At 39.0% G+C, this 13,649-nt stretch overlaps 1 protein-coding gene across 8 annotated transcripts in view; it reads right to left on the bottom strand.

Moving 5' to 3' along the window:
• BMPR1B (bone morphogenetic protein receptor type 1B) overlaps positions 1 to 13,649 on the bottom strand; it is a 237,789-nt gene that overhangs the window by 135,904 nt on the left and 88,236 nt on the right. Inside the window, exon 1 of one of the 8 annotated variants that reach the window (XM_090139293.1) lies at positions 5,941 to 12,916. The exons of the other annotated variants lie outside the window; for them this stretch is intronic. Within the exon in view, the coding sequence (XP_089995419.1) occupies positions 5,941 to 5,966 (26 nt within the window). The 5' untranslated portion in view covers positions 5,967 to 12,916. Of the gene's footprint in view, positions 1 to 5,940; positions 12,917 to 13,649 lie in introns of those variants that run through there. 8 annotated transcript variants of the gene reach the window in all.

Here is a 13,649-nt window from a genome sequence, read left to right as displayed (position 1 = left end):
GAATGAAAAAGGGGTGTGCAAGGAGGCCCCGGAACACATGGTTACAAAATGTTGTGAGGATGCATAAGGAAGGGTTCTGTGAAAAGGAGAAAAGGAATAACTCCAAAAATTTTCTGGAGAACTAAAGTTTCTTGAAGTATTTGCAACGTGCAAATACTAAGAAGTAGAATTAGTGTACATGTACTAAGGTTTCCCAAAGTTCACATTCTTTATAGAAACTAGAGACGAGCCTCGCCTTGTAATATATGTGGATAAGAAAAATGGAATTTTGTAGAAGCAGAGAAATGAAACTAATTTACCACCTCCCAAAAAATAAGCATTTGTCAAGAGGATGGTGCTATTAACAAAGACAGAAAAAAGAAATCCTTGTTGCAAAATTCTGAAAAGTTACAAAGAACAGAGGCTGTATTTCCTCTCAGCTTACTGAAGCAAACAGATCTAAAGAATTTCATTTCTGTCATGACAATGCTCGAAGTAGTTAAGTAGAAACCAGAGAGCAATAAAAAAAAATATTTTATTTGGGTGTTATATGCAACACTAAAGAAAAGATTCCATTTGATTCTCATTGCTTCTATATTTTTTTATTGTTGGAATTTTATCATTATAAAGCTATTTAGATTCAATAGGCTGGCTTCCAAATTCTTTACATAGGAAAAAAAAAAAAAAAGAAAAAAAAGAAAGAAAGAAAAAGAAAAAAGACATTATTTATTATTAGTATCCTAGATTTGGCAAAATTCAACAAGACTACAAGATGCGTACATTAGAAATTAGGGCAATAGAGTGTCTTTGAATTACTACCACATGTACCTCAAATTATACTCAGGGAGACACAAGTTCCAACATTCAGAGTCTCCGTGCACATTACACTGAAGCATAATTTACAGCAGACCTTCCACATTAAGCTTTCATGGTGGTAGCTGTGTATGTGTCTCATTATTTTTTCAAGAGATTTGGATAGCAGTGATTTGTCCTACATACACAGTCCTCACACGTTACAGACTGCGTTAGTAACGGTGGCCTCCTTATTCAGACTCTTCCTCCACTTTTTTTTTTGTCCCTTTCCTTGGCTTTTCTCAGCCATACCTGCCAATTATTTGTACCTTGTGTTTTTGGTTGTCACTATATATATTAATAATATGCTTTACCTTTTGATTAGCCCTAAAGTATTCAGGCAGTTGGATTTCATGATATTTGTAGGTCCCCTCTGAGTGAACTATTTTGTTCTACCTGTATTCCAGCTACCAACCAGTAATTCACACTACGTGTTCACTGCTTTTCTTCTCCACTCATGTGCCTCAATGCTAGTTATTTAATCAAGGCTTGAAAGCAAAACTCTTGGCATTTGTCAAGTGGAGCGTTTGGATAGGTATCTACATTTTAAGCTTTATTTTGGCTGCAAAATGATCTTCTAAACATGAATGGGGAATAAATATTACAGCCGGATTCTCACGTTTACAAGCAAGTGAACAATTTTTGATACCTCTTCAGCTACAGAGAACTATGCCAAACTGTGGCTGATCACAGCAGCTAGTAAGAACCAGGCAAGGTGCTTGTGGGAAGGTGAACAGCAATAGGAACAGAAAGGACAGCTACCACCTTCTTTGCTACAACAGAAAGCTCCTTTGTTACAATGTGATTGGTGTTGGGCTTTTTTCAAGTTTTTCACTTTTTATTTGGAGACAGTAAGATACTAAGATACTAAGAAGCATCCCCTTCATCTGCTCATCCCAGTCTGATGGTAGCAAAGCCAAAAAGATTCCAGGACCAGGGTAAGATGGGATTCAAAGCACATAGCTTAGAGAAGGACTCAGCATATCAGGGTCTCTTAGATAGTCAGAGTTGACAGATGTTAAGTAAAAACTCTTAAGGATATTAAGGGATCTGAAGGAAAATGTGGATCAGTGCATAGCAACTGAGAGCAAACAAAGAATAAATTTTTCTTCCAGATACCAAAAAGTAATGGACACATAACACACAAAAAAAAGGTATCTGAGAAAATGCAGTTATAACATTTTTGTTCCTTCACACCTTTCTTCCCACACTTATTTTTTAGTCTACCTAACATACAAAACATCCATCTTCATGTTTAAATCCAAGTCCTCCTTAATCACTGCCTCTGAACACAACAGGAAGCACATCAGCTCAAGTATGCCCTGGCATGAAAGCACAGGATACATTTTTCAGGCCCTTGCCTCAGCCTCATGCCCTGGTCCGGTTCCTCGAGGAAACAGGACAACTCAGTCACACCTCATTCCACAGCAGGCTAGGAGCACAATCTGTTCCCTCGCTGCAGCAGCAAAAAGTGCCAGACTGCCTCAGGACCCCACAGCCACCCTGGCTTCAGCCTGCCGTTTGTCTTCAGCAGCTAACAGGAATTAGTGTAGTACTGTGACTGTGGTGAAGACAGCAAAAACTACCAAACAAAGGTTACTGATGAGCTTGTGACTGAGCTTCTTCATTTTAATAACATTTATTGCTCCAAACGAGGCTATTCCTACCAAGAATGATACAAGAACTACAGTGAACATGCATGGTCCAGACAGCAGTAACTGCAATGGTAATGTATGTCACACCAAGGAAACCCAGGCAAAACATAGCTCAAGAACAACAGATAAACACTAAATCCCAATAAGCAGGTTTATATGGGACTGGGGGAAAGGCCACAGTCCCAAGGTGCTGCTTCCAGTGCTCCATGAGGGCTCATGCCCTCAAGTACCCACACAGTCTCTGGCACTACAGCCAAACTCATCCCTGTGAATTTAGAACCTCAGTGAATCCAAAACCAGCATTTATTCTCATATACAACACAAGAAAGCTGAGAACAACTACAGATTCTCCAGTGTCACCCTACAGCAAAGAGAGGGATTCCTCTGCCCACTATTTGATAGCCCACTGGTACAAAGTATAGTTCCTGAAAGTCACTCAATAAGCTGTTTTCCATCAGTCTGTAGCAATAAAACTATACAACACTATAAACATTTTCTGCATTTGACTCCAAGATGTTTGGCGCATTAGGTGGAAACACTGCTCCTTCTGTTTTCTATGTTACAGCAGACCCCTTTAGACTCACTTTCCATCAAGACACCAAATATTTTTATCTTCTATTTTGTGTCTGGTGGGCCCTTTCTAAAACCAGGCAAGAGACTTTTGAGCACTGGGGGAGCATCATGGCACATCACAAATCAGACCTATTAAAAAGCAGGGGGATGCCCAGGGAAGGATTTTCTCTTCTGTAACCCTTCCAGCACATGGGCTGGCCAAACAAGTAGGATTAGAACTAACAGGAGATAGGGATATACATCTCACAAGCAGCAAGGAGGGATCCCACAAAGGGCAAATTTTCCTTTTTTGTGCAAAGTTCAAAGTAGAAAAAAGTCATCAACTCTCTGCTGAATGTTATCAGTCTGAGTAGTCATCTTTGTACAGGAACATTTTCTCCTTTTCTGTCTAGAGGGAGGACCTAATGTCTGAGAAGTGCAGGGCAGGTAAAGCACGAGCAGAGTTACAACATAAGAAATTCAACAAAACATCATGTCCATGCAACAGCTGGCTTCCCTACTAGCAGGGCCAACAGGAATGCTAATGTTTCAGTCAAGGAGAAGCAATATACTTCCTTAGAGCAACTGATACAGTTGGAAAACAGACAAGCTTTCGGGCCACAGAAAGCCTTTCTTCCACAGACCTGAATAAGGGCTTGGTTGCCTGAAAGTCTGTGGTTTTTTCCCAGCTAGATTGATAAATCTAATAAAAGATATTACCTCTCCCTATAAACCCTGTCCTGATTAACACTGAGGCTACAACAGAGACACTATGACTTTTTGTTGTAATAATGGCTTGCAGTATTTACTTTTCTTCAGAAACTTTTTGTTTAACAGGCATCAGTTGATTTCACAGAGAACAGGCTACTGGCTTTAAAGGCAACCACTGATTACAAAGCATTACCAAATCAATCTCACTCACAGAAGATTTTTAATAGGACTAATGAGATAAAATTATTTTCCTCCACAAATTTCCCCTATGTTATGGCAACACTGACAGACTGATAAGTATTGGGCTTGGCAAGTGGTACTCCAACACACGCTATACCCTAAAGGACTTATCATGAGGAACATGCTTATATAGCAGAGAAATGCTCACAGAAACAAAGCTTTTCAAGTGCTGTGGGCCTTCCTATCTTACATATTTTGATATTCTGATTGCTTCTGGCAGAACAGGTGAAACAGTTGACTGACACGCTTCATGCTCAGGGAATGTAACCAGGATGTGCAATAAATATCTGAAAATGTACATTTGTCTAAAATATATTTTTTCTTTTCATAGTCTATTATTAGCTTTAGTACAAATCTAATTAACAGCTATACTGTAACATGAGAAAAACAATTTTCAGCATATGATTTACTAGCATTAATTTATGGAATGAATGTACTGAATTTAAAAACTTTTCATTGCTATCTCCTCTCACTCAAACGTGCTTTCATTAGCAAAGCCATTTCAGCTTAATCCTTCTAAGAAGGTTCTCAATTGGAAAAAGACAGGTAATTCTTCATTGAAGTACGTTTTTGGGACACATTTTCCTACCAAGATACACTGAGTTTTATTTCAGAGTTCTAAACAGCAAAACATAAAACATCCTTCATGAAAGGCAGGGCATTTATTTTCCAGATCTCTTTATATTCAGATTACAAATACATGAGCCATACTTGATTCAGAGATGGAACATAGATTAAATATATTAATTTTCATGGAATTCCTCCATAATTTTGCTTTGTCTTATAGATCAAACAGATGCAATCGTTACCACTGAACAACTTAATGTATATATTGTAAGTTATAACTAATGCATAATCCTTTTCTACAGTAAAATCTATCATCACTGGAGGATGCCTGAAGATCTGCATTTTAAAAACAAAAAGAGTATAAAATATCTTTATTTCTTTAGACAAAATTTCTGTAATCTAGCTAATAGTTAAAATATATTAAAATATATATTTATGCAAATAACAATTACTCTCTGAAACAATTTGGGGGGAGGAATGAACAAACAGTTCTGTAAAGAAGTTTACTTACTGATAAGAACTAGTTTAAAACCTTGGTTTTACACCACATATGAGCCAAACTGGCTATGAGTGCAATGCAAGAAAGCAAAACTTTCTAAAACAATATGGGATTGAAGAAAGAGGAAGGAAAAAATAATTTCTGCACTTAGCACAGGTAAGTGACCGCAAATTTCTGTGTAACATGGTGTTTCCTCATTTGCTTTCTAATTGTTAGAAAAAAAAAACATTAAAATTAGATTTTGTTCTACTAAACATCTGATTTTTTTTTCATTTCTTCCAATTTTAATAAGAGAATGATAAGAAGAGCCTTCATAAGTTATTTGCATTTAGAATGAAACTGGATTTGTTTTAATCATACCATCCCAGCCAATGTGGCCTGACCTTCAAAAATAGGAATGTTTTTAAAGTGTCCTCCTACCCAGAGTATTGTTTGGCACAAAAGCCATAGTAACGGACACCAAACATTAGTCACTTGGTACAACACAGTGTCAAATGTTCAAAAGAATAACTTCTTTTTGCTAGGCAGCCACCTCATATTTCACTTGCTGAATTAGATGTTCTGCATTTACAAATCAGAAGGTAATTTCCATATGTTTTGCTATATTGAATATTAGTATTACATCTGCTTTAGGATATGTCTGTAGAAAAGTCAGGCACTCTTTTGTAAGGTTCCTCTTAGATAGCAAGAGTGGTTTGTAACTGATAATCCCCAGAAGGCATTAGTTATTTTTTTTTATGAAATTATTTCTCTATATGCAGCCACAAAATGGGCATCATTTGATTAATACCATAGACAGGAACAATATACTCCTTATCTAGCTTCATGTTGCAAGGTTAGCATTGATTTTCTCTTAGTATCTTCAGCTGGCTCACAACCACCTACCTGGTGTACAAGCAATCCCTCTGCATCACAGAGACACGAGAGGCACTTAGCTGCTGGATCTTCTTCCACACAAAGAAAGTACTGCAAAAGACAGCTAAGGTAACAGCATTAATTGATTGTCTATCTTTTTGTGGCCATATTACCCCATGAGGCTTGGCAAGTCTGTGAGCCAGGCCATGCCCCAGTCAGGCTACTGGGCACTGAACAGCAATTGCCAGTTTTGTCTCCTTACTCCAGGGAGAAGATCCAGGTGAGACATGAACTGGCTGATCAACAAGCATCTTGCTGCTCTGTGTAGCATGGCAGCTCTCTATCTAGGGACATGTCAAGGGAATGTTTTGGACATACTTTCTATTTTTGTCACATTAAATGCAGATATTTACTGGAACACAGAGACCCAAGTTCAGTTCATGCATATCACCAACAAGATACTGAGACTCCAGTCCAGGCATCCCAGACAAAATGCACAACAACAGTATGAGTGCCCATATCCTCTGCCACCTTTACTTAGAAGAAGTGATAGGAAATTAGACATAACAGTGATAGCAACAAATTCCTACTTCTATTCAGTACTACAGCCTCTCCGTAAAGTGGCCTCCATGGCATCACTGAACTCGAGATGCACAGAGAAACAGTGAAGCAAGTCTCCTTGACCTGAACTATAAGAATTGACAAGAATTTTAAAACCTCTACATGCAGTCTGCATAATAATTATATTTAGGAAAAAAAAAAGACTACATTAACATACTTCACACGATTTGCCTTCTGGGCCAGGAAGCTGAGTACAACACAGTTTTTATCAACTTTAATGCACAGTTTGGGTCAGAGGAGAGGCAGAAGGAAATGGGACCAACCTTTGACCAGTATGACAGCAGCATAAGTAATCCCTTATTGCATTATGAAACGATTCATACATGGGGACCTGTTACATTAATGGCCTGTTAACAGCATCACAGATCCTTACTTTTAACTTTTTTTCATTTTGTTCTACATCAGACAAGACTATTGCTGTCATTGGTAGAGAATGGAAAAGTTGTTACTGCTTTAATATAAAACACAGAAAAAAATACACAGCAGCTGTTCATATTTGCTAGGAAGGCTGTTATAATAATGATGTCATGGAAAAAGGCTGGAATCTATTAAAATGAATCAGACAGGCAGGCCATTCAAATCCTTCAGACAATACGCGTATACAAGTTGCACCATGTACCTTACATTAAAATAAAAGCAAGCAAAGAGTGGAGTTCTTTAAAAAATATCATTCAGAACAGGCAACTAAAGTCATTTCATAGCTTTCCTTCAATAAATTATGTTTACTACTGGAACTACCCAATAAAGCAAAATACAAAAGCTACAGCCAGCTCACTGTCAAATAACCTCATTTTCACCTATAAAAGCATTTAAACCTATTTTGAAATCTCAGGCTTAAGCTATGTAGGAACTCTCATTGACAAAGGAGACAAAAGGTGATTTGCTTTTTTTGCAGGGGTGGGAGTACAGGAGTAAGGGTGATATATTTTTCCTAAGTAGGGAATTAAAACACACAGAAGGTGCACAACCCAGGCCTCAGTTTGGCCTAAAATTACTGATCAGACATTCTAACTGTGTGATGCTACTTTTGAACCATGGCAAGTTTACATCTCTTGCTGCACCTTGTTTGCATGCCTCTCCTCAACCTGCACAGCACAAGTGTATCCGGAGTATATTAAAAAGAAAAAAGGTAATCTGCCTGTCTCAACAACTATATGTTGCTCGATTTCTGATAAGCTACACCTTACTCCCTAAGATTATCACTAGAAAGGATTTTCTGATGGTGGCCTGAAAATGTTTGCCAAACCTGTGTGGGAATGAAGTGACATGTTTCTTCCTGGCTCAGACTCTGTGACAATAATATATGGAACTGTAGCATTGTAAATTCCTGCTCTCTTTCCCACTGGTTAAGAGACAGGCTCACAGCTAACTGGTGACTAGTGGAACAAAACTAATCTTGAGAAGGCCTCAGAACAAAAAAATTGCACAGTAAGACTCTAGTGAATGTTACAGAACAAACACATGAGTGCAAGAGCAAAGAAGCAGCAAGGAGTTAGCCATTTTGCTTAAGGCTGTCTCCTGTCCCTCCCTACTTTTCCACCCTCCCCAACCACTGCCATGCGAGGGGAGAAGCACAGACAGTGCGGCATGCGCACAGCATGAAATGCTGGACACTCTCTGCCTGGCAAAAGCTCCTGACCCAGTTGGAGGGGACCGTCATAAGGCAAAAGGCACTGCCAACCCCACAGGCAGCACCACTCAGCCCATCACATCCTCAACCACCGTAGAAAGAGGAGAACAGACCCTCAGGACATCATGGGATCTGCAGTGGTGACTTCTTTTAGTTTCCTTCCTTTTCTTCTTCCTCTCTCACTCACCCATCTTTTAGTAAATAAAATAAAAATAAAAATCCGTACTTGATCAACACCTTTGCTCCATTGCAAGATTTCGTTTGGAGGGACTGTGGTCAATATAACAAACCGCAAGCCTCTCTGGCTTGCACCAGTATTCAATGGCACCTGACACAACATGCATATATTTCTGCTAATGCAAGATCATATTTTGACCCCACTTCTTAAATATTCAAGCTGACTTTAGCATATTCTGATGCTGGAAAAGTACAGCAAGACTGATCATGTTTAATCTTTTAAAGTCACAGGAGACATACACAGACCAAAATACAACAGACACAAATACCACAGGCAAAGTTTTAACTTGTATTCTGGGAGGGCAGTGAGAGCAAGAGCTGTATTCTTCAAGATAAGAAAACAGATCCTCACCTCTACAGCAGCTGTGAACAGTGTGGAAAGCAGAGGTCCTACTTTTTCTCCTGTTTTACCAAAATACAATGAAGTCAACTATATATGATTTCAAATCTTGAATATTCTGAAATGCACTGACAAGGCTACATGCAAAGTGAATATATTTTAGAAATAAGCATTCTAGATTTGAGATTGTGTAAAAGTTAATATGATAGTCTTAAACTTCTTTTTCAAACTATCAAATTTTGTACCGTATTCTGTCAGTTATAGAATACAAACAAACAAAATTAAGGAAAATATCTTGAGACTCCAAAAATGAATGTAGCTGCAAATTGGCTTAAAATGATAACTATTGAGTCACCTCAAAAGAAGTTTGATTACAGCCCTTGTCAGTTACACACATTGCATAAGATGTTACACTCTATTAAACTGTACTGAAGACTGCAACAACCATCTCTGCAGGATAGTTGTCAACCAGATTTCAAGATTTCTTTGTAAGGATTACTAGCAAACAAAAATTCAAATTGCTAATAAAAAAAGAAGATAACTTTACAGATACATTCACTCTTAGGTCATTTAGCACTTCGTCCTGCAACTGGCTACATACAAATCCCAGAGTTGACAAGCCTAGCTGCCAAGACCCCTACTGTTTTGCTCACATTTCCAGACCTGCTAAAAGCAATAGGTTACGTATGAAAGTAGCTCTATGTATTTAATTGAAAGTACAAAAGATTTGAGCCAGAGGTGAGTAAAATGAGTTTGAATGCCTTATCTCATGCACCCATAGTATCCATAAATGATAACTATTATTGTATATAATAAAATAGTGCTAACACTTAAGATGAACATCCAGGGCAAGCTTATAAACCATTCAGCAATTAATGCCCTTGTCTCATGTTTTCAATTTTCATTGCTACTGACGGTCACATGTTATGATGTCAGCTCAAATCTGGATTTCCAATTTCAGCAATTTAATTTTAAGTCACGATACTAAGACATATGATTAAAAATTGCTTTTATAAAGTCTCTTAGTTCTATAACAGAGTAATCTTATTCACTCTGTTACTGAAGTAGATTTCACATTTGAGTGCCACTTATTCAGCAAGCACACACCACTTGGATATATCTTCCAGCACATCAAACATGCTGTAATTCAAACATGCAAAAATAAGATTTATCAACACTGATATGCAACACAACACACCAACATTTAGTACAGGGGTTTGTAGTCTGCGCCAACAGGAAATTAATTAACTCCCCAGTGTGCAATGCAAATTGAATCTGCCAAAAGGATTGAAGAGAAGGAAGAACAGGAGTCTCTAAAAGAATTCTGAGCTGGAGGGAACTGTGGCAAATATGATCCTTCAGAGCCAATGTGATGAAGATGTTTCATGGGGTCTGGCACTCAACCATCATTCACTCATTTATTCTCAGCAGACCAAAAGACTTCTCCCAATATACAAGTAGCATTTTTGCAAGACAGCTGAGTGGAGCTGACAGGTTGCCACCAAAGGTACTGCCCTCCCCCCTTTCCCTAGTTCTCCCCCTACAGTCCTGTTCTCACCCTCCTATTTCCCTTGGAGTACTGCTTTTTTTTTTTCCCCCGCCCAAAACCCTGCCTGTGACACCAGTTTACAAAGCTCTTCCACACTGCAGCTACCTCCTCCTCCTTTCTCCACAACCTCCCTGGTCTTTCCTTTCCAAAACAAATAGAATTCAGGTGCTTTTTCTCCTTAAGATAACTCTCTGTGGAACCACTAAAAGCCAGCTCAAGAATCGGGGTGGTTTCAAGCCCAGGCTATGGAGCAACATTTTTCTGAACATTGCCAAGGTGATTCCACAATACTGGCTGCTTGCAGGGCTGGGGGTGGATATTCAGTTCTGCTGATGACTCATAAGGAATAAAAGGAACCAGGCAACCTTATCTCAGCTGTATTGGTTCCATGTGAAATATTAGCAGAAAAATCATTCCAGCTGTTGAAGTTATTAGGTTTAATATTATCATTAATAGTTGCTATTATATAATTTATTCTCTCCATGAAAGAAATACCTGTGGAATACCATGATTAAGCTTAAATCCTTCTGAAAGCAAAATCAAGCTCAAATGGATTTTTCAGATGTACAATGCATGAAAGACCAGACCTATTATTACTGTAAAAGTCGATAATAAATGACAGGAAAAAGAAACAAGACTTAGTGCAGTATATTTATACACAGCCTTTGAAGTACAACAGTTCCTATATTTGCAAAGCAATGACAGACAACAGCCATACAACACAGAGTTACTTCAACCTTTGCAACAGAAGGGAGTTCAAAATGTAAATATTCACTAAAATCTCAGTTTGATTTCAGTTGTAAGCAGTAAATTGTTAAAATGCTATTGTCAAAGACTGGACAGTCTTCTACAGCATTTTGAAGACAGAATCTTATGGTAGAGCCTTTTCAAAATTATTGTATCATCTGCAAGTTTAACGCAAAAAATAGCTAAAAGGAATATTACAAAGAATTACACAGAACAAGTATGGACCTATTCACAGTTCTTTCTGTGTTCAACTTACTAGTGTATTTTCTTTCTAAAATGACTGAAGTGACCTAACATATAATGCAAGATGTCAAAAATAACTCCTCGTTCCAGAGAAGCATTCTAAACATAGAATAACTCAACGACCTTCAGAAGACCCTCATTGTGAAGCAGTAAAGACACCTACATCTACGGAATCACAGAATGGCCAGGGTTGGAAGGGACCTCAAGGATCATGAATCTCCAACCCCCTGCCACAAGCAGGGCCACCAACCTCCCCATTTAATGCTAGACGAGGCTGCCCAGGGCCCCATCCAATCTGGCCTTGAACACCTCCAGGGACAGATCATCCACAACCTCTCTGGGCAGCCTGTTCCAGCACCTCACCACTCTCTCTGTAAAGAATTTCCCCCTGACGTCCAACCTAAATCTTCCCCTCCCTCAACTCAAAACCATTCCCCCTTGTCCTGCAGTTATCTACCATTTCAAAAAGTTGATTCCCCTCCTGCTTGTAGGCTCCCTTTAGGTATTGAAATGCTGCAATGAGGTCACCCCGCAGCCTTCTCTTCTCCAGGCTGAACAAGCTCAGCTCCCTCAGCCTGTCCTCATAGGGGAGGTGCTCCAGTCCCCTGGTCATCTTCATGGCCCTCCTCTGGACCCTCTCCAAAAGCTCCCTGTCTTTTTTTGTACTGGGGGCTCCACACTTGGACATAGTACCAAGATGGGGCCTCACAAGAGCAGAGTAGAGGGGAACAATCACCTCCCTGTCCCTGCTGGCCACCCCTCTTTTGATGGAGCCCAGGATACCATTTGCCTTCCAAGACACAAGGGCACACTGCTGGCTCATGTTAAGTTTTTCATCTATCGATACCCCCAGGTCCCTCTCCACAGGGCTGCTCCCAAGGACCGCTCCTTCCAGTCTGTATGGATGCCTGGGATTCCTCCGGCCCAAGTGCAAAACTCTGCACTTTGCCATGTTGAACCTCATCAGGTTCACTGGGCCCACCTTTCTGGCCTCTCGAGGTCCCTCTAAATTGCATCCTTTCCTTCTATCATGTTGAATGCACCACTCAGCTTGGTGTCGTCAGCAAACTTGCTGAGGGTGCACTCGATTCCGTCATCGATGTCATTGATAAAGATGTTAAAGAGCACCGGTCCCAAGACAGACCCCTGGGGGACGCCACTCGTTACCAGCCTCCACCTGGACATGGAGCCATTGATGACCACCCTCTGTCTGCGGCCTTTCAACCAGTTTCTTATCCATCGAGTGGTCCACCAACCAAATCCACATCCCTCCAATTTGGAGATAAGGATGTGGTGGGGGACCATGTCAAAGGCCTTGCTCAAGTCCAGGTAAATGACTTCAGTTGTTGCCTTTCCCTTGTCCACCAATGCCATCACTCCAGCATAGAAGGTCACCAGATTGGTCAAGCATGACCTTCTCCATCTACAAAGATGTACAATCAAATGCGATGTTGATGTTCATGCAATTAAATTGGTAATATTACTTGTGTATTCTTTTTTTCAAGCAGACAAACAACAAACAAGAATAATGAAGAAGCAGGGCCAGCACTTGTTATCTTACAACTACACAGTGTAAACAAATCAGTAACCTTAAAAGGATTCAAAATGGACTGCATTTTAAAAAGTCTATTGTAAAAGGTAATATTTCTAAACTTTAGTTTAGAAAACCTATTTGAATATCTAACAAGAAAAAATAATCACTTTCCATAGCCAAGGCAAAGATTTAGGAAATAACAGAAAAGTAATGGATTACTTTTAATGGTCTTAAAAATTTTGTACAACTGATTTCTATAAAAATGAATATTAAAATTGAAAAGTTTGTCCTTAATTTCTATAACTTGTAAGCTTTGAAAGACAACAGATAGCTTCTAGTGCTCTGAATACCTCCATGAACTTACTGGCACCTCAATGGTAACACATCCATGTTTATAAGAAAAGGCTTCAATTTTATTTCGAACTTAACAGGCATTCATTCTTCTCCTTTCAAAACCTAGGCACAAGTAACAAAGCACCAGAGCCTTATAAATTCCCCAACACCAAATGCAAATTAAGTCATGAAATTGCTCTAGGATATGTTCCAAGAATGCAAGCCCAAAGGAGTTTCAACACAATTTTTCTATTTCAGGCTCTTTATGATACTTCAGCAAGGTAACAGAATATTATAGGGTCAAGAAGAGTTATCTATGTATGGAAAGATTTAATTATCCAATTTCAAAAACTTTCTGTATTGTATTTACAAGCTTTAAGATGAGAAATATGTTTATAAGCAGTATAAACCAAAAGGATGGCAAAGGTTCTGCAGATTAAGCAGCTCAGAAAGTTTTAATTCCCTTGGAATGCTGCACTGAAAGTTTTAAACACTAACTTCATAT

Source organism: Phasianus colchicus, chromosome 4 (assembly GCF_987193195.1).
Source record: "Phasianus colchicus chromosome 4, bPhaCol1.hap1.1, whole genome shotgun sequence".
Taxonomy (NCBI): domain Eukaryota; kingdom Metazoa; phylum Chordata; class Aves; order Galliformes; family Phasianidae; genus Phasianus; species Phasianus colchicus.
This window is presented reverse-complemented; position numbering and strand designations above follow the sequence as displayed.